Source organism: Rhynchophorus ferrugineus, unplaced genomic scaffold, assembly GCF_030347505.1.
Source record: "Rhynchophorus ferrugineus isolate W39M unplaced genomic scaffold, kcgeb_rfMv2 rfM3, whole genome shotgun sequence".
Classification (NCBI taxonomy): Eukaryota; Metazoa; Arthropoda; class Insecta; order Coleoptera; family Curculionidae; genus Rhynchophorus; species Rhynchophorus ferrugineus.
In genome coordinates, this window is record NW_027472582.1 from 35,837,063 (window position 1) to 35,859,789 (window position 22,727).

General features: G+C 30.0%; 3 protein-coding genes across 4 annotated transcripts in view; 1 reads left to right on the plus strand and 2 right to left on the minus strand.

The window, feature by feature from the left end:
• The first annotated feature begins 696 nt into the window (after positions 1 to 696).
• nau (myogenic-determination protein nautilus) overlaps positions 697 to 22,727 on the plus strand; it is a 162,793-nt gene continuing 140,762 nt past the window's right edge. For both annotated transcript variants that reach the window (XM_076399100.1, XM_076399101.1), the window contains exon 1: positions 697 to 1,087. In XM_076399100.1, coding sequence (XP_076255215.1) covers positions 870 to 1,087 — 218 coding nt within the window. In that variant the 5' untranslated portion in view covers positions 697 to 869. The remainder of the gene's footprint in view (positions 1,088 to 22,727) is intronic.
• Positions 6,893 to 8,086, minus strand: LOC143193126 (uncharacterized). Its single transcript, XM_076399099.1, has 2 exons — positions 7,023 to 8,086; positions 6,893 to 6,986 (listed from the first exon to the last, which is right to left on the minus strand). The coding sequence occupies exon 1, from the start codon at positions 7,991 to 7,993 to the stop codon at positions 7,061 to 7,063; it is 933 nt and encodes a 310-aa protein (XP_076255214.1). The 5' UTR covers positions 7,994 to 8,086; the 3' UTR covers positions 6,893 to 6,986; positions 7,023 to 7,060.
• On the minus strand, positions 8,032 to 9,626 carry LOC143193125 (uncharacterized). Its single transcript, XM_076399098.1, has 2 exons — positions 9,106 to 9,626; positions 8,032 to 9,003 (listed from the first exon to the last, which is right to left on the minus strand). Exons 1-2 carry the CDS (start codon positions 9,518 to 9,520, stop codon positions 8,138 to 8,140), a joined length of 1,281 nt encoding a protein of 426 aa, XP_076255213.1. The 5' UTR covers positions 9,521 to 9,626; the 3' UTR covers positions 8,032 to 8,137.

A 22,727-nucleotide genomic window follows, 5' to 3' on the forward strand; every position in this document is an offset into this window, starting at 1 on the left:
TTACTTAGAGACTAGCAAAGTGATATTAAAAAGTATCGCTTGCAATGTCATGATGTTATTTATCATGTTATGATATTATTTGTTCTGTAAAATACTATTTATTATTTGTAGTACTTTTAAAACAAGTAATGCTGTAAAAACTTTTCATTGATATCAATCTAAAGATATTAATATTAACCTGAAATTCTAATTTTATAGTTTTTTAAGGTCCATTGTACTGGCAAATAATTGAATCTAGAAAAATTGAAAAAATAAACATTGTTTAAAGCTTATACAATTATATATCCATCGTGTGTAAAAAATAAATAAAGTATAATATATGAAATTTACAACTCTCCTTACTGGTTTTCTTATCAAAAATAAATACCAATAGTTTAAACCTAATTGACCCTCCCTTAATAGTATTCGACAATTTCGAAATTAAAATGGATTGCTCTTATTGAACAACCGATAACAATGATATTAAGCGCGGAATAAAAATATGTCTAGCCTTTTTAATAAGTAGATTAAGAATAGAATAACATTTAGAATTACCACATAAGAAAATCAACATATCATTATTCTCATCCCTAAGAAACAGATATAAGTATACATGATTTTCCTCAGCTATGACTTAAGTCAAAACATCAGACATTTATAGTAAGCTCCGCCCATACATACCGTTCGAAACGACCCCGGTCGCCAATAGACGAAAACAGAAACGGGATGTACACGGACTCAAACGCATATCCAGGCTCTCTAATCAGGAATATCTGAAACAGAAGTGGCGTTTTAGCACCAACGATCCGATGAAAGACGACGATATTCATTAGCGCGCGTATATCGAGCAAGCGGGGCGAAAGTTTTTTTTTTATTTCGACTTTCACAAGATGAGTTTTTATCAACACTTTTACAATAATTACCAGGCGGAAGATGTTCGGAAAAATTGCGCGAAAACTGACGAGACCATCAAGAATGGGGTAGGATGTGTGGTGCCGTTTGTAGCGAGCGTTATGAATGGGGACCATAGTGTAGTGAAATGTGATGGTGGAGATCAAACGAAAAGAGAACGCGGAAATAGTGATAATGAAGAAAATAGAATATCTAGGTATGTTTAAATTAGTTTAAAATTTTACTTAATTCTGTCTTTATTCTATAGATCTTAATGTTTTCTCTCTCAGTCTATATATTTTATTTTAGTATTATTGGAAATCTTAAGAAATAAATTTAGTTCTAAAAGCGATATAATATATTCATACTATTGTTTGTATAAATCAATTGCCAACATTAAGTAATAATTAATATATCAATATTATTGCTAATAAAATTATGTAATTACGAGTAATAATAATAATTTATGTTAAATAATATAAAGTATATGTATACTAGAGGGGACTTTTAGTATCTTATAAATATATTTTAATGCTATGACAAAAATCAGCCAGGTATACACTTATCAATAATTTTTACTAATTCACATGCCATTTGTTACGCTAAATTCAAAAATAACAATAGAAAATCCGAACCAATATCTTGCATTTTAATGTTTCAAAAATATCAAAAAGAAGTATAAAATATTACATAATGAGCATACTTATCATTAATTGCTTGTTGTCTGATTCAACATAAAGGACAACAAAAATTTAACATAATTTTATAAAGAATTAATTTTAGACATGTTGTGTGGACACACAAAGTTTTGACAAGTAACCATGTAATAAACCTTTAACAAAAATTCGATAATTTTAAATATTCCTGTATAAAAATTTCCTACTTATGAAAGCATAAACTAAAGAAGGAATTTTTCTTTAACCTGATAACCGTTTATTGTGAATGTATTATAATCATTATATTACCGAGCCGATATAACATTGGTATACAATAACACCAGCTATAATAATAGCCCTTAACTATAAATTTATCATAGTTAATATGATGGACAAGTTATTGATTGTCGAATGAGTCTAAACATTAAAAAAACATAAGCCAATTGTAAAAAATATGTAATATGATGATTCATTACTGGTGGCCAGAACAACAAAATGTATCACGGAAAAAAAACTAAACAAATTCTGCAGAGAAAATGAAAAGGAAATAAAAAAAGAATATTGTTGAATGTTGTAATTGTAAAATGTTCGTTATTTTTAATATGTGTAATGGATGTTATATTGTGAGGGAATTATAGTAACTAATATAAGTAAGATTTACGTAAATTGGTTTTAAAAATTCAAGCTTTTTTGTTGTATTTGATGCTTAATTTATTACCTAATATTTAATGTCATAAATTCAGTTTTTACCTTTAAATATTTACTGAATCTAATAATCCTTATATATAATACATAACATTTATTATATTGTATTTGGTAATATTTTTGTAAAGGAAATCAGTCTAAATGAGCTCTATAAAAATATGTAGCACTAAAGGGGTAATTGACTGCATCTATCTTAATAAATGGCCAAATTGAAACCAAAATGTTGAAACCGAGTTGTCTTTAAATGAATACAAGTAAACCCTTACCGCTAAAAATATAACAAAAATATAATAGATAGAAATAATTAAGCAACTGAAGCGTCTATTATAATCCTATATCGTAGTCGAGTCGATTTATTAAAAATAGTGTTTTAATACACACTGTATTCTTATAAAATGTGTAACTTTTGTTATTTTTGATATGATTTTATATATACTTTTGACATCCCATTGAAAATTATACATATATATAGTAACAAATCATTAAATAAATTAATATTAATGTAATATATTATACGATAAAGTTATATTGATATTTATAATTTCTTAATTAACGTACTTTATGAAATGATGATTTATATAACATATTAATTCAAAACGTACTAAGCGAGACTCTCTCTAATATCCAATAATCAGAAACAGAAACGGAATCCAGATGGAATCAAACACATATCGGGTCGCGCTAATCAGGTATATCCGAAATTGAAGTGGCAATTTAGTATATCGCCGATTGAGATGGGCAAACGATAGGATAGAACATTAGGACTTAGTAGGGGTTTTCTCTATTTCTATTTTAATACATACCTATTGTAGATGTGGTGTTAATTTAAAATTTAAAGCGTTATTTTTATAATTATTTATACATAGAAGAATATTTGTATTTCAATTTTATTATTTCAAAAAATATTGTTTATTACAGTATATATCAATTATAGCAAGTTGATTAACAGAAAATGTATTTAAATGTTTAAAAAAATATTTGTAAAAGGGTGTCAAAAATTTTTCCTTCATTTTCTCCTAATCTTTAACCCATAATGTGATACAATCCAATATTATAGTGAAAAATTACTCTATTACTTTTTAATCGTTAATTCTCAAATGAATTCGATTAATAAATATTGTCAGTTAGATTGGGTCAGTGGTTAAGGCGACAAAAGACTGTTACCCTAAGACTGTTACTGTAAGGCGATAGTCGTGGGTTCGAATCCTGTTGGTCTTACATTAATATATGTTTTAATAATTGTGATAGTGCAAAAGGCCAAAGTATAAAATCCGATAGGAAAATGATCCCACTTACGCCAGTAAGACGATTTCCTCTCTTCCTCTCTCTAATCTGATAACAAAAAAATTATATCATTATTGGCGTTGGCAGTAAAATATCAAAGACTACGTTTTGGGTCTTCACGGCTCACAATGCGGTGTAAAACTGTTCTTATTTAATATATAGAACAATGTTTGAGAAAACACTAAATTCCTCCTGTTGCATAATTTCCACCGCGCATTATAGGTTTTACTTAGACATATTACTTTTATATTAAAATTATATTAAAATCAAATAATTCAGATATGCTTTATATGTTACATGAATAATTATCTACTCTTTATCAATCACTAAAACTAATATATAGTCGCTATAATTCTACAGACGCTTTTCATTGGATTATATCACACTCTGTAAAGGTTAGAATGTATTTGAACATTTTTAACGCAAAAACATACGTCGCTTGGAATTACGCAAATACTATACACACAAAGGTGTTATTGTGTATTACGTAGGACGACTTTTGGTAATTTTTGCCCCCCTCTATATAAGGAAAATTAAGAATAGCCCAACCCCCTCCTCTGTATAATATTTATTACACACGCGGCAATAAAATACACGTTTGGTGTGTTTATATTTTAGAACCAATTTTTCGCAATGTTTATTTGTAAAAAAGAACTCTTAACATATTTGTGATCTTAACTAAGAACTATCAAGACCCCTCCAAGTAAACAATCCCGCTTGGTTGGCACAGTGGTAAAGGCAACAGGACGGTTCTCCTGCTGTTACGATAGTTGCGGATTCGAATGCTGGTCGGGTATGGTCGTAAATTTATGTTTGTGAATGTTTCAAATTTGTGATTTTCATTAGACAAGAGTGCAAAATTCGACAAATAAGTGATCCCAGTCACGCCACTAATCAGCCTGGAGATGACTGGATGTCTCCTGTGATAATACAAGTGGGTTACTCGCCAGTCGGTAGACTTAATGCCGAGGACCATCGGGTGGCCACGTTAAAGAGTAAGTCCACCAGAGAAAAACCATAGTTGGTAAAAATGAGACTCTAAGTAAATTTGCTAATCTCTTCTTAATTTACTTACAATCACATATAAGTTTTATGAACTTCTGGTTAGTGCATTAGTAATAAATTTAGGTAAAACCAAATATTTGCAGATATATTTTGAATATTACATAACATTGCACTATTATAATAAACTGTGTACATTAACAAAATTACAACGTTTTTGCTACAACTTTTTAGCTTAGCGTTAATAAACGTCCTCTGGAACTATACCATTCTCATATAGATTCTCGTGGATTTTACACAGCTGAGCCTGTAAATAATTTATTATTCTGCTTGTACATCTGTTTCCCTTACAGTATTCGTTTCAAACGATTTTCTTTAATAAACTTCAATTTAATCATATTGATGGCTAACCAGTGGCTACACTTAGGATTATCGCAATACGACAAAACGCCCCTGAAAACTCTTATTTTTTGCCTGGTAATCAATGAAACCGCGATATTGAAACGCTTCGAAATGGCATTTACAGTCAACTGCTAAACTACCTAAGAGTTCCTTGAAAGTTTAAGTTCCGTTTTCCTAATAAGTCTTCCAATTAATTGTTCACTCATTGTCGAACTTTTTGGTCCTCTAGGTAGTTTGAGATTTGAGAGTTCCATGTCCTTAAGAGTAAAGTTAAGTTTTTATCAGTTGTTTTTTAACGTCACATGCTTATATTTTTTAAACCAAGTTTTCAGTAACCTTTTTTTTTCTTTCAAAAACTTTCAGAAAGATGTTTTTTGTTCGGCATCTTCGAAGGTGACAAATATTATGTTATCTAGATTATAATACTAATCCATCGTTATTGAAATATCATCAAACAAGCATTATCATTACAAAAAAGAAAAACTATTAGGCCTGAATGCATATCTTATAAATATACATCGATAGCCGATACTTTTTCCAATCTTTCGGCAATTTGCGGATTCCATCTCGAAAGAATGACGTATATTTTTAGGCTATCCACAAATCGACCAATTTTTGAATATCTTCATAAGAATTGAAGAACTGCTCATACAGATCCCGATTCATATATCGAAACAAGTACTGATCAGATACAGCAAGGCCTGGAGAATACAGTGGGTGGAATACCACTTCCCATCTTAACGTTTTCAAGTATGTTTTTACCGGTTTTACAACATGTGCTTATGCTGAAGAATAACAATTTTGTGTCTTAACTTGTATTCCGGTCATTTTCGCCCAGTTCTTGGCTCAAAAATATCAATTGTAGTTGGTAGCGATCCCCATTCATGATTTTTTCAGGTAATGCTTTCAAATCTTCATCTTTAATTTTTTTTTACTGTTTAGAACCGTTTTTGGAACGCCAAAACCAGTGTTCACCTGCTGAAATAGATGAATCCTAGTTTTATAAGCTATATTTTATATATTAATTATATATATATATATATATATATATATATATATATATATATATATATATATATATATATACTAGCTGACCCGACAGACTTCGTCCTGTCAAAAAGATTTGTAATGTGGCAGTTTTTGTGCCTACGTATTTTAAAAAATTCTCCTGAACAGAACCATCACCCTGGTGATAGGGCGTTGTGAATAAAAAATAATTAAATAAAACATATATAAGGATTGAAAAGTAAGTAATCGCTTTATTGTTAATCATGTGAATCATAATTATTATTATTATTATCATTATATTGCTTTGTGGTATACGATGTTTTTTGTTTGATTACCTGGCGCATAGATAAACAAATCTGATGGTTTTCCAACACGGGAACAGGCAACATACAATTGACCATGTGAGAAACATGGGTTTTCTAGATTAATACCACAAACACTTAATGATTGCCCCTGGGACTTGTTTATAGTCATAGCAAAAGCAAGCCGTCAACATGTCTATAGGAAATTTGCCATTACCAATGTCAATGAGTTGTTTAGAGAATATGTTTCCAGATTGGTCATTTTGCAACTCGACACGCATATTCTTGCTTAAATGAAGTACTTTAACATGTTTCCACAAATTGGAGGACTTTAGACATGCATTGAGTTCATCAGCTGGCGTTGATCGTGGAATCACTGGCAATGTTTGACGAAAATCTCCTGCTAATAAAATCATTGCACCACCAAATCGGTTATTATTGCTACGTAGATCTTTTAAGGTTCTGTCTAAAGCCTCCAAAGATTTTTTATGTGCCATCGTGCATTCATCCCAAACAATCAATTTACATTGCTGCAAAACCTTTGCCATTGCAGAGTTCTTCGAAACGTTGCAGGTTGGAGTTTCATTGCTTTGCATATTTAATGGCAATTTTAGTGCTGAATGGGCTGTTCGACCACCTTCAAGCAAAGTTGCTGCGATTCCCGACGAAGCGAGTGCAAGTGCAATTTTATTTTGTGAGCGAATTGTTGCTAATATTAATGAAATAAAAAAAGTTTTTCCTGTACCACCAGGTGCATCTAAGAAATAAATCCCTCCAGTTTCATCATACATACTTCTGTTGTTCATTTAACAGTGGAAGATTTGTTTGAATTTATTCTTTCAAAGCGTTGAGATCATACAGTCTTTCTCGATGCAACTCTTGGTTAAAAGCGTCATGCATTGGACGATTGGGCGCGGTCAGGCCTAATTGAATTAATAGTTTGTTTGACCTTATCAAGCACATGTCCTCAATTGAAATCAATGCTTCATTGTAAATTTCTTCACTGATTTGTATATTTGGATTTCCCATTCTATTCCGTATTTGATACAAAATATCATCACACATATAATCTTTGTACTTCATCCACAAATCAATTGGGTTTGATGGGAAGCATGTAGATATGATTATAGAAAACAATGTTCGTATTTGATGAGTGTGTGATGATATTACAGCATCATTGAGAGTTTGATCCCAATGAGCGTCATTTTCAAGCAATTGCAAACGTTGACAGGCTTCTCTGTAGGATCCACACAATTCACCATCAACAGTTCGTAACTGTTGGAATGATGTTGGGCCACGTACATTGACTAATAGCAGTCGTAAATAAAAACATTCATCATTGCTTGGATGTACTGAATAAATCCGGCCAATCGCATCGGTGGAATATACATCTGTATATCCTGGAACTGGTTTTCCTTGTTTCCGTCGTATAAATCTCCTTGAGGATTGATTCCAGGTATAATATTTTGGCATTTCAGAATATAGCAATGTTTGTGCGAAATCATCGTTTTGGCATGTCTCAAAAAAACTGGTTAATGTAGTAGATGGTGGCTGAGCAGCTCTTTGTACTGCGTTCTGTGCTGTAAAATACACTCTTTGTCCATTTTCTAAATGCACAGCTAAGTGAACAACAGAAGGGTGTCTCTCATGAATAGGAAAAGAAAATATTCGCCAAACTGCTTCATTACTACTGACATAGCGGCCCATTTGGTATTGGGTAACTTCATCATTAGAATTCTCTGCACCAATTCCAATCACAGCCATATCATTCCCTTTGGTTACATATTTGCAAATGTATTTAATCGATTTCACTGAATGGCAAGATTCAACGTTGATGTGTGCTTTGAATGTCTTTGATAAAATGGGTGAATATGGAACAATCCAACGATTATCTATTTCAATATCTTGTTAATTTAATTTGACAATTGTTGATTTTCCATTGTCTGCTGTCGATCTGCGACGATACAATGGATAACCGTCATTACCAGTAATTGTTTCCGATATTAATGTCCGTGGATATCGTTTTGAACATTTACCATCCATCATACACGGTGAATTTTGATTAAGAGTTCCACAGGGACCATGTATCATGTTTTTGATAACTACCTCATGCAATCCAGGATCTACTTGTACATTAGGGATTTCAGCTGATATCACTGCATCAACTTCATTTGGCCTTATCTTTTCAACCAACCAAATCAAAATGTGTGCATGTGGCAATCCTCGTTTCTGCCACTCCACAGAATACATCCAGCAGCGTGTCTCACCAAACACATTATGTTTTACGATGAAATTCATTAAAGATTTCAACTTTTGTCTAAAGACTCTGGCTGTAATATCATGACGATCAATGGATGATTTCCCAGGTAATAACTCCTGCTTAATTTCTATCCATTGCGGATTGCATGTAAATGTGATGAACAAATCTGCTGTACCATAATGACGAACATACGACATGGCATCTTGAGCATATTCGTGCATATGCCGAGGGCTTCCGATGTATGTTGCTGGAAGAATAGTCATCCGACCGACATTCTGTGCATTTCCATCAGTATTAATCGCATCTCGAAGGTGAATATACTCTTCAGATCGGAGTTTGGTTTGATTCAACCTGATGAATGTTAATCTCTCCGTTTCAATTTTAACATACATGTCATCAACATATTTGTGATATAATCGCCGACATTTCAATATGTGATTATCTGCATTTTCCCGAATCATTAGGCGGTATGAATAATAGTTCATTGAACTGACTTTTTTGTTGGTTTCAGAACCTGTAAACAGATTTTGTTTTAATAACATTCAAATATAAAATTAAAATACATAATATAGTGACTGAGATATTATCGCCATAGCTAAACTAATATTTTAGTTACCTGTAATGGGATTTATCATTTTTATTGATAAATCGTAGCCATCTTCACCTTGCCAAAATATAATGGGATATTGCAGTGCATCATATGAGCGGTGTGTTTCCTTTATATGTTGTAATTGAAAATTTCGACGATGTAAAACAATATCACGGGATTCCAAATTTTCTCCAACTACAACGATAGCAACTTCATCAATAGTTGGTGCATTAAAACGCCTTGTATGTTGACCTGCAGATGTTTTATCAGCTCTGATTACAATTTTGTGATTATCGGATGGCATCAGATCCAGGGCAGTTTTAAACAATATAATCAATTGATTGTGTTGATGAAATAAAGTTTGTAATTGTTCTACAATAGACCTTTTTACTAAATTGTTATGTGCACAACGCAGATCAATTTCTTGTGGTGAATTGCCCATAAAATAAATTTGCAGGAATTTGTTGTCGCTATCTGACACTGGTAACAGTGAACCTGCTCTGTGATATATTTGCCCTTGTATCTGTAAATAAAAAAAATATTATGGTGTGGTATAAATTAATGGATTGTCAATGATCAAACTTAAATAATATTTGATCTTAAAAAGTATATATTTAGTTTTAACTAATATCTATCAAATATAAAATATAATAAAAGTGTCACTGAAACTGAATCACCATATAATATGATGACTAAGTGATATATTTCGTAATGATTAAGAAATTGAAGATTAGTAACACATCTTAACTTTGGTGACAGAAAATTTTGTTCGCTAAAATAATTATGAGTAACTGCTATAATACATACCTTGGAAGTTGGCATAAAATTTTCCCGAACTGCATTTGTTGCCCCAAATGAAGTCATTTGAAAGCAATTGTTATATTGTTGAATATGTGTCAAAAAGTGTATAGAATCTGTTCCTATTCCTGAAACCAATGAGTACAATGGTTCTGGTGGTGGATCCAATTGTATCAATTTCACTTTACCATTTGCGCAACACAATCCATTGGCATCGTTTTTGTATTTTAATGCCTTACAGTGTGAGCAAACCAAGTTCATAGAACCAATAACAACACATTGGTAGTTACTGTAGTCAATTGACACATCGTAACTGAAAGCAGCTGGATTCAAACTTGCGCGATTATTAGTTGAATGTCGCGCTCGCGCTTCACGCGTTTGTGATATCCGAATTCTTTCACGTTCATTTCCGTCGTCACGTTCTTGTGCAGTACGATTAGATCGGTAATTAGCTTGGTTTATAGCATTTCTGGTTCTTCTACCTAAATTGCTTCGTCTTATAGGAGGCATATCAAATATAAATTATTTTTTCACTAATCACGAACTAAACAAACACTAACTAACTAAACACTCTGCACAAAACACGATATACGAATTTGTTTCGTGTATCACTTGACAATTCATCTGTCATCTGTCAAAAGTCATCTGTAACAGACAACTTTTTTTTTTAAATTTGATATGACTTGAACTCAAATCCTTTTAAGCCGTACGAATTGTTTTATTTATTTAAAATTTGAATTAAATTTTAAACAAATAAAAAATTTTAAATAAATAAAACAATTCGTACGGATTAAAAGGATTTGAGTTCAAGTCATATCAAATTTAAAAAAAAAAAGTTGTCTGTTACAGATGACTTTTGACAGATGACAGATGAATTGTCAACTGATACACGAAACAAATTCAAACAAAAAGGGCTATTTTTAGGGTTTTTCCAGCAATAATTCTAATTTTTCTCGCCGTAAAAACCATCCCTGAACTTCAACGAACATTTTAAAAAAAGATTTGGCCAAATTGGTCCAGGCGTTGTTGAGTTATGCGCTTAGGAACATATTTTGCGATTCATTTTTATATATAAGATATATATATATAAATACTATGCGACATTTGTAACGCATTGAAAAATTGTTTTGTTCAAATTTCAAAGTAATGGCCCATATTGAGAAGTGAAGCTTGCCAATGAAGTTTCAACATGAAGTTGGTTACAAATGTATCCAATGAGATTTAAAACAGTAACACAATCTGTTGTAAATCCTTTATAATTAATTTATAGTGCCGATAAAAAGAAAAATTAATATGAGTGTGAGTTTTTTCATTTATTCTATATAGAGTTGGTTAAAATTTCAGTATAATAGTACCATTTGCAATAAAACCGTATCAGTAATACACTAATTCATTCCTCTTATACTTTTTGGATCTAAGATCTAAGACCACCTATAAATAACATATATAGCCCATACTTCACCGGTTACAAAAGAAAGGAGAAACTCACGAACTTAAGCACACTCTCAGCCTCTAATCAAGAATATCCGAAATTGAAGTGGCGTTTTAGTATCGGCAAACCGATGAGAGACGACGGGATTCATTATTTTCTATGTTTTGGCTTTTGTAGAGTACTTACCAGGACTTTTACAATAACCATCTGGATAGAGTAGCTGTACATGAACTTTTCTGCAAAAATGTCGAGTTGAAGTATAAAGGGCTCTTCGATAAACTTCATATGAGAGTAGCGATATTTAATAGCAGTACATATGGTGTAAGGAGATTATTAATTGTGTACAAGGGTGTTAAATTCTATTTTTTTTATCAATTTATTTTTCGCTATAATTTTCCTTAAATTTTTTATCATATTTTGATACTTTTTACTAAGATTTATCTGGACTGGATCTACTGCTTAACATATTCGAACCATGGTCTTCGAACTTGAAGACCATTCCAGAAGACATTCGGTATTACTAGGCTTGATTAGGTGCGATTACAGTTACAAACATAAAGTACATCCAATCTCTGAGGGATTTGAACTCGCAATTATCACACCAGTAGGACTGACCTATTTAAGGTGTCCACTATGGCTACCAATCCGGCTTCTCAACTTTACTATGCTTATTCAACGATAGTTTTATTTTAATTTGTGTTTATGAAACTCATCATAGTAGAGCTCCTCTTTCTATGTTCATGTGGAAATTTGTTTTTGATGAAAAACAACATTAATTCGCTTATTTGAGCAATGTTTTGTCGACAAACTGAGATGGAATCTAAAATGTTGCTAAAATATTATCTTTTATACTATAATGAGTATACAATTTAGAGTCAGAATTAATGAACAAGATGAAATACAGCGATATAATTGATAATTTTGCGGATATAGAATATCGAAAATGATAATTTAAAATGTTCATAAATTAATAGATGTCACTGTCAACATCAACCAGATTGTCAACAGATAATTTAATAGGATAATTTTCAAACCGTAAATGTGTATTTAATGACATATTTACCGTTTCAATATGAAATAATAATATATAAATTATGAAACTATTTCAATGACATCGAATATTTGTTGACCAGTACCATTGAACAGTAGTGCTCCGTAAACTGGTTGGAACTTACATGGGCCGATAAATCTTAATTATACTAATCGATCCAATTCATCACTTTCACCTAGCATATTTTATTTAAGGTGAATAATTTAAACTAATATGATTCCGCGACTACCTAATTTAGATCCGTCGGGCCTATGACTATTCCCTAAACTCAAAAAAGTCATTTCGAATGAATCGCCTGTTATCTATCTATTGAGAAACCTAAAATCGAGCCGAAAAAAGGTCATCGAAAGAATGTTCACTTGCCTTTCTTGTCATAGTGTTTATAGAAGAGGAAATATAATATCCTACTAGGTAAAGTTAGGGTTCTCCAAGTTTGCTAATTTATATTAGAAATGAGAATTAATTTGCAACGTTTAGCAAGGTATTTTAATTCTTAGGAACTTTTCGTGACTGCAGGCAATATAAAGTTAAAGTACTTGTTACAATATGTACATTGCGGTTATAATATATTGAATCAAAAACACAAAATTAAAATTAAAAAAATTAATACAGGATTATTTAAAATTATATTTTATTAAAGTAATATTTTCTGCTATTTATAATATTATTTATAAAGTGCTACTGTAATTTTAATATTGCTAATTAGTCCTACGGAATTAAAAAATAATTCATTAAAAAAACTCCAAACGTGGTAATAGTATTGTATAATACGTAACTAATCAGATATTTTATTATTCTTTCTCATAAAATTCCCCGTCAAAATATCGAAACGTGTCTTGATATTATCCAAACGTCTACCCATTTTCAAGTACGGAAAAAATAATTGCAGTAAAAAATGAATTGCTGGTCATCCGACGGATCATCTAGCACCATCGGAACAAAAAATAATATAATGCAATAGGACTTCCCCTCTAAGTGTTATAACTTTAAGTAGTAGTAATGTTTGTATTCGCTCAATAAGTTTTAAATTTAAAAAGTTTAATAAGCAAATACAATTTTATTATTATAATATATGTATTACTATAGATATATTTTGTTATTCAGTGTAATAATCTTTAAGTTCACTTTTGTAGTTCTAGTAAAAGAAACTTTATATATATTGTATTTATTATTTATATTTATATTTATCTATTTTAACATATTTTATGATGACAGAAAATTCTAATCACAATTGCATTGAACAGTGACTGGAATTGAAGTAGATCTGTTTAAAAGACAACTAGTTGTACACATTCAGCATTCCAGTTCGATCCGGATATAGGTTATGGGACCAACAAATCAGTTAAATTTCGGTAAATAATAATCGTTTCTGAATGTTGTATGGCATTAAAATACGGCGATGAATCTACTAAGTAATAGTCTTACTCTATATCGGTGGTAAAGTAGAATTGCTCCACTTAGTCTCACCATCAAATTAGTTACGATCATTTCCGATTTCTTTCCGATTGAAGTTTTTGGCAAATATTACAAATTTACAAAATATGATGTTTTCAAATGGCATCGTTTGGTGTATTGCATATTGTAAGGGACATGCCCAATTTGCAAGGTAATGTTTTTTTTGGTAACATTAACATTTGTATGATCAAAAAATTACCAAAATCTCAAATGATCGCAGATACAATAACAATTTTATCTAGAAGAGCTATAACACTAACAGATGCAGATCAATAATCTTACAAGTTTTTTTTTATTTCTTTTTTTGATGGGCTTTGTGCTGGCCAGAGTTATTGTCGAAAAGTAAATGACAGAATAGATGTACTGTGACATGACAGAATGATATGATATGTGTGTGATATGACAGAATAATGAACTCTGATATATATTCGTCTTTATTTGTTATCTTTACTATATTAATATTTTTATTGAAAATTCAATTAAATAGTATATTAGTGTTTTTCATATATTTTAATTAACGGTGGTGAAACTGAATTAAATTTATCTATATGAATTAACAGTCTTCCCTTTAGAATTACGATATTCAATATGTACTAACGCTAATTATGGAAAGCTCAAAATTGAATATCTCTTTTTTTGTTCAATTTAAGAAAATCTAAGTTATCGAAGCCTATAATTAAGTATTTATTTAGTTAAATGATATGGAACTTATAGGATACTAATCCATTATAATCCAACTGCAAGTTTATCTTTTAACAATGTATAAGTTGCGAATATAACACTAAGGCTGAAAACCCACCAAGAAAGTCTTATTCTGCATATGGTTGGTTCAGCGAGGTGCTGTGTATTAGGAGCTGCTAAAATGAAACTGTTGCTTCATACGTTTACCGACGTCAATTAATAAATTGTAAAAACGATTAATATACATAAAGTCATCTTATTTTATGACAATAGGAGTTCTGAGAGATAAACTGTTGCAGCGCGAATGGGAAGATCTTCCTCATCTAGCGTATTCAGAGATGGCGGCTTCTATTTACCACTTGTTTACATGGATGCAGGTCGGGCAGGAAGATTTTAAAATGCTAAAGAAGTGTTGCTGTGCTCATGGTAGGTTTTGAGAAACTGTATAACATATTTACTGTAGACGCCTAGTCAAGCAGTACAGTCTTGATATAGTAGTGAATTAATTGCTTCATACATTTTGTCCACTACTAAAGTGACTTGAACCTTGTCTTTACCACTATGTTCATATTACTATAGCTGCCGCCATAATAAAATGACTGACCCGAGCTTCCAGCATCGGCTTGCTTTTATTAGAAAATCCTATGTAATTTTCACCTATTAGCTTTACATATATTTATAATACATTGAGAAACAACAAAACACTTTTAATCAATCACAAAATAATATTTTTAATCTTTTATGGTTTATTTTAAGACTATACCGTATAAAACAGCTTCCTTTTTCTATTAATATTTTAATTATTTTATTTTCTGTATATTAATCCGCTTAGTGAAAATTTTGTTTCCCTTTTGAAGAAAGCGATGACACCTGGAGCCGTGAAATTTGGCAGGGTTGAAGCTTATTTCGAGAAAGAATTTTTAGTTCTAATATTTTTGTGTAATATGCGCTACAAATAAATATATTCCAGTAAAAGTCTCAAATCAAGCAACCAGGAGTAGCCGTCAGTTTTGCAAAACAAAATGTATAAACAAACCTAGAGGGTAGTCGTGCCGATTCAGATTTTAGCCCGCCGTCAACAACATACTACGATCGAATCTCGCTGTGGCTAAAGGCTTTTTTTAATTTATAAAATAAGATAAAAGATGGTGTTCCTTAAAATTAAGTTAGTGTTTGTATTTTATGTTTAAAACGATATTATAATGGAAAGTTAGTGGTTGAAACATTATTAAACGAAGTAATTTAATTTCAAACGGTGTTCTGAGTTACTTATTATTTTGTGTCACACGTCGGTTATTCCCGTATTATTGCAATTATTAAAGAATGGCAAATTTGGATAAAACACAACTAAGAATAGGATGGTTAGTTAGAGTTATATTTTACATTTTTTTCAGAGAAAACAAATTAATGTGCCCGCTTTATCGGAAGGTATACAGCTTTGAAATAGAAACATATGTGACAATTTTATCCCAACATAGGTTTAAAAAATTCTAAAGTAACACGAATCGTCTGTTTTCTTTGCTAAGAAGATATTTAGATTTTCGAAATCACAATATTGATTTAATTGGATGTCTGGGAAAGGAAACGAAAAAAAGAAAAATGGTTCATACCAAAAGGGAAAGTTATTAATGTATACAGTATTGGAAACATAGTATATCACTGTACTAGAGGCAATTCTAATTCTAGGTTGTAAAGATATTTCTGTTAATTTTGGCAGTATTGACTTCTAATTAATTTCAGGATTCATTAGTAAATTTATTTCTCAACAAAGTACTAACCGAATATTGCACGTAATAAATATGTTAATTTGTGCATCAATAGTTAAAATGAATATTGCATAGAATATATAAAATAGTTTCATAGATTTTTAATTCCTCATTTGTTTGTGAGTGGTTAGTACTCAAATGAGATATAAGACAAAGTATATAGCAATAGATAAACGAAAACCATATAAAGCAAATTAAAGATGGCCTATCTGCAAGAGCCAGATCGAAGAGTGGTATAAATAAGCAAATAATAATACAATTTTATCTAAAACTTTAGGTAAAGAAATTACTTTTAACCAGCCTGGTGTATTTATTGTGTTTGTAATATATTTCAGATGACAAATATGTATAAAATATAAAGACTATATGAAGAGATAAATGAAGTAATGAGAATATGCAGGTTTTAAAACGAAAATACATAATTTACATAGATGGACCACATAGGATAAATAGAATAAATTATAAATTATTGAAAGTACATTTGTAAATATTAATGCATTTAGTGATTAACGCAATAAGAGATATGACTATATGACGTTTTATTCCCTAAACTTTGTATCAACTATTTTGATTATTTACTTTATAGACCTAAGTTTTGAAAAATCAATAGTTAGTTTAATGATTGTAAAGACTTTCCTCTACTATATATTTCCAAATTGAAAAAAATAAATTATTCCTTAAATTCTTTATTTTTTTTAATATAAACTCTAAAGTCAAATATCAATTTCAAAATTGTTTTATTCATATATTCTCTATTTTAACATATAAACATGTACTACTTCATTTATTATTTCGTACTTACATTTATAACATAAAATTAAATAGTATATTAATTATTAAAAAATTAAATAATCTGTACTAATATTTGATACTCCGAAGTTGTTATAATTCTGGAAATAATCTTACTTAATTAAATAAAATTTAAAAAGTGTTAGTAAGTGTTAGTAATTTAGAGAGTTTGCATATATTTTAATATGTTTAAATATACCGACATTTATTATTTTAATTAATGTTATGAATCAAATAGATTTCTGATCTTATATTGAAAATAAAAAAAAACTTGTTTTAGTAACATATCATTTTTAATTAATCCTTTTACTCTATTATGAGGAAATCATGATTAATTTAATACACTGTAGTTGCATTTCGGTCAGTAGTAATTATTAAGAAAATTTAATTGTCGATTTGAGAAAAATAACGAAAAACAATTTTAGTTGAATAGGATTTTTGATATTTGCATCTGAAACATTGTACTCTTCAATATAAATCACAGTAACTATTTAAGTCACCCAAGTAAAATACGAAATTACAAATTGCACTTTAAGCATATTTAAGAAGTTTACTACTTAACGATCTTTTATTTCCACTTATTTTCGCTTTATGATCGCAGTTTCGTGAATATCTGTAAGCACTTTATATCTAGAGCTTTAATATGCCCATCTGTATAAATCGGTTTCTAAAATAAGCTCTGCTGATTTTGATACTGAGCAGATGTTTAAATTTAAGAAATGTTTGCTTAACATGTATGAATATTAAGAAATGTACTATGTTAAAGAAATAATAAAACGAAAAAATCGTAAAGTAGTTTATAAATTACTTCCGCCTCACCACAGTGTTATTAAGGAGTATTATTTGAGTGTTATGCATCATTTGAGTAAAGCTATTCGTTCGTTTAAAGTGGACGGAATTTTAGACCCAAATTCTTCATTTTTACCTCACTATAGACTTAAGAAACAGTATTGGTTCTTCGTTCGACATTTTGAGTCAAATTTTTGCATATATCAATCCAAATACTTCTTATTTAGTTTGGTTGGGCGTCTATCCTTAAACACTGGGAATAATTGCAATAATACAAAATTACAAAAATATTGATTTATAGTAATAAAGGATTCTATATATTTAAACTACGTGTCATAAATATAATTTTAGTAGACATAAAGGCACAAATTTAAAAAACATTGTCATATTAAGTCAAACAATCACAGGCGTTAAATAATTTCAATGTTACCTATTGTTTTCTAACCAACAAATTGGAAATTTGTATACAACCGTTTTAGAGTTTCGTTTTTATTTGCAATATTTATTTTATAATATTTCTTGGTGATAATATTAGTTTCGTGCTAACAAGTGTACGAACAGTCGAAAAAAAAAAGGAATTTTTCAAAGTAAATAACCCAAATTTTTCAACTCGCGAATGGTGACTATATTGCATCTAATAACCGATTATTTGGACTATTACTTGGCTGAATATAATAATTTTAAAACATTAACAGGTAATGTATTTTATCTTTATAGAGCAGTTATATCCAAGCTCTTTATATATAATATAATAGACCATTCCTATTTCTTTTGTTTTTATGAGATCTTCGCGACCACCGTGTGAAAAATAAATAGTAACGGAACTCTTATGTCATTCATAATCCAGATATACCAGCAATGAAACGTGATAGAATTTTGAAAATAATTAAATACAAATTTCTAACAGTATAATATTTGACAAGAAAACTAATAAGTGCAAGCACATTCTGCCAAAGGGGTACCCAATGATAGCATTATCCCACATCAGGTAGTTAGCATCTGCGAGAATAATAGTATTCAAGTCTGCTATCCCACAATTATTAAAATATATTAAAATTCCCATATTGATGGCAAATCTACAGAAAAAAATTGTGATGGTCAATTTGAGATTCAGATACAAATGTATTTTAGAGAGATAGAAGTTTATTTTACATTAAATTATGCATAGGTTTGATGACTTATGTTTTATTTTCTTGAACTTTTTCCTGTAAATAGAAAAAATAGACGTGCTTTAATATATTCAATTCTCTTAAATATCTAATTAACCTCTGAACATGAATTTTTGAAGTAGCTATCTGCTTTTTCAGTTTATTTCAAAATAGTACCAAACAAAATAAAGGTGATCAATAAAACTTAAAAATTAAAACTAACCAGATATAGCTGAATGCGGCGGGGGTTTTTCTGGACTGGACCTAGAGTTTAACGTACGCTCTTAAATCATCCCAGAAGACATATGATCTTACCCAGCCTGGTTACTGACATGACTGGAATCATTTTCCTTGGCCGATTTTGCACTCTTGCATAGGACAATCACAAATATTATACAATCAGAAACATAAATTTAGGACCGTGCCTCAGCAGTATTCGAACCCGTTACTATCGCAACATTATGTGGGCCGTCCTGTCGTCTTTACCACAGCGCCAACCAAGCCGGCATTTGAATTTCAAAATTTTTTTGATACTATTTTTTCAGTAATAACACTTACTTCGGATGAAGAAATACGTAAAAATACCCTGGTATAGTTTTTGGAAAGACCTAATTTAGAGGTTACGTTGACTTATATGCATTATATTCAAAGAGGAGTACTAAAAATGTGACGAAATAGGTTTGAAAAAAGAAAAAATTGTAGGTCTCGGTACGGTCACCCATTATTGATTTTAAACTGAAATAAATTATGTTTTGTATAATCCACAGCAAATATATTTTAAATTAAGATGAGATATAAATATGTTTTCATATATAAACACAATTTATTAATAAACAATATTTAAAACATAATATAAAATAACCATAATATTTAGAATTAATTGAAGTTTTCCGATACAAAATTAAAAAATTACTCCAAACATGCCATGTTTCTACTAATATATCCTGTTTCAGTAAATCTCTGTTTCCTGTCAGATAATCTCGAATATCAGTGAATCACTCTGACACATCCAGATCTAACGCCAAAATATTAAGTCAGTAAAATATCGACTCATTTATTACATTCAAAAATGGAACCAAGTTCTTACTACAACTTATTACTAGTTGTATTTTAAGTGTTCAGTTCGTCTAGTTATTGTTTGTAATTCTGATTAATTATATCTCACATCAACGTTTATTAACAAAGTTATATTGTATAAAATATTCATTCATATAAATGAATATTACATAAAAAAACATATCACTTGGAACGGTCAAAAGAAATATAAAATATTATTCTTTTATCTCTTAAAATATGTCATAATTATGAATGGCTGACAAAATAATAATCTTTTAACACGTCAAAGCACTCAGCACATCCTTTTGAAGTTGCAACAATTCCTGGCAAATAACCAAAGTTATGTAAAATTTGACATTATGATTGTGAAATATTATATTGTCCTTGTATTAATTATATAGAATTAAGTCTATAACGTAAATAAACATATGTTAGGATCTGAAACAAATGGTAATCGGAATATGTTACCTCAATCAAGTTTATTATGTCCACATGTAGCCATTATCAAATTTTCAATATATAAAAGATTACACGATATTTTGTGTTTCTTACAAGCTTCTTAAATTTAATTGAAAAACTCAGTCTCTAATGTGATCTTTTGTGTATGTTTGTGGCACTAAGTAACTACAAAATTATATATATATATATATATATATATATATATATATATATATATATATATATATATATATATATACATATATATATGGAAACATTTGATCCTGTAAATGTTATACACCGCCTGGATCAAGATAGTTATTTAATCATATTCTTTCCTTGTTCAAGTATCCGCAGTTTATTGTAAGTCTAATTAGAGCATCATACTATTTTAGTAATAATCACCGCTTTGATTTCACGATAGAAGAAAACGAGAAATACGTTCCTTCGGCAAACTTTTTTCATTCGTTAGAATGATTATAATATGTATTTATGCTCTTGTTCTTTAACTATGTATTGATTTACACATGTTAATTGACTGGCTTATTTTCTTTCGTTTAAAAAAGCAGTAAGTGGTCACAGTACACTGATATCATTAAAAGAAACTAGAAGATACCGTAAAGCAAACAGTTCCAAACAACTTATAAAAAAAACAGAAAGGCGCAATACAAGCATACATTCTATATTCCATTGAGAAAGTCAATGAAACAGTTAAAAGGGCGACAAAAAAACAATATGAAAGGAAATAATTAAAAAATGAGAATGACATGTGTCATTCATTCATATATTTATTCGCTCCGGCTAAATTCATGTTGTAATGGTTAATAATAGTTGACAATACTATTAATTATTAATTTCATAGAGATACAACAGCAATAATTCCGAATCATAATTCCGATTTCAGATTACCTTCAGAAAAGTTACTCTCTATAAAGTGCGAATTAATTTAATAAGGTTTAAATTAATTCGCACTTTATAGAGAGTAACTTTTCTGAAGGTAATCCGAAATCGGAATTTTCCTACAGTTTTGACCCGTAAGTTCTTAAAGTCATATTAATTAATCGCCTATTCTAAAATATTTGAAATGCTATTAAAGTAACTAATTTTTTTCTACTGGCAAATAAAATTAGTTGCTATGAAAGAAGAAATACTGCTTTAATCATTTATCAATCCTATCGAATAAGTAAAATTTAAAAAAATTATATGTATTCACTTTTAAGAAATTTTACATAAGAAATAACTGCGTAAGAGTTTTATAAAAAAAAAACGACCACAGTTTCAAACAGAACAAGAATAATTCAATATTCTCATCACATAAATAATGTGATTACCTGGGCAATTAACCCAAAAATGCAACTAGTGTAAGAATCAAAAGAGCCTCGGCATGCCAATGGAAAACTTAAATGAAGCCCATTTTGGTCCTAATAGACACACAAATAAGTAACGCTGCTACAGTGCAAAAAGTCTTGGGCAAGGATCAGAAACCTCTTCATTATCCTAAAGTGGCTATATGAATGGAATTATTGGGCTATAGATTAAAGGGGTGACGGCAGAGTATATATTTGGATTGTAATAACAGTCAGCATTGTAATAATGTGTGTTATTGCATTGTAATAACAGTACGTCCAAATTCACGTCATTAAAATTTATACCTTCACAATGTGGCAATGATTTATTTATTTTGGCTTAACATATAACAGAATTGTAATGTAAATAAAATAACGAAAAACAAATAACATTATCAAATGTAATTTATTTTAACATTATAGCACATCTAATGCATACATTATCGAAGGACTATTATGTATTTGTATACTAAATGAAAAGTACGCCATGTTTTATTAAAAAAAGGAATTCTTATAAGGCAAACCTTTTTTGTTCTTTCATATATTGAACATATAGACCCTTCTTGCTGAAAATATCAATGTGAATCACATAGCCGAAAGTAATAACGAGATATAAATACATATTTATCAGATCAGTTTCATACAGAAGTCGCCAAGCTGCATGATAACTCCGCAATCTGAATAACGATAATATCTGGTGAAACATGTTTTTTATCGACAAAAAGCTATTTTATGCGTTCGAATAAATTTTTCGTAGGAAGAAATATAAGTCTTGGAACCATCTGAAAACTGACATGAATTTTTGAATAATGCCGAACAATTTCCAAATTTTCATAATATTTTCTCTTGATTCCCATGGAGATATGTTTTGTTTATACACTGTTTGTTTTTCGCGTAAAC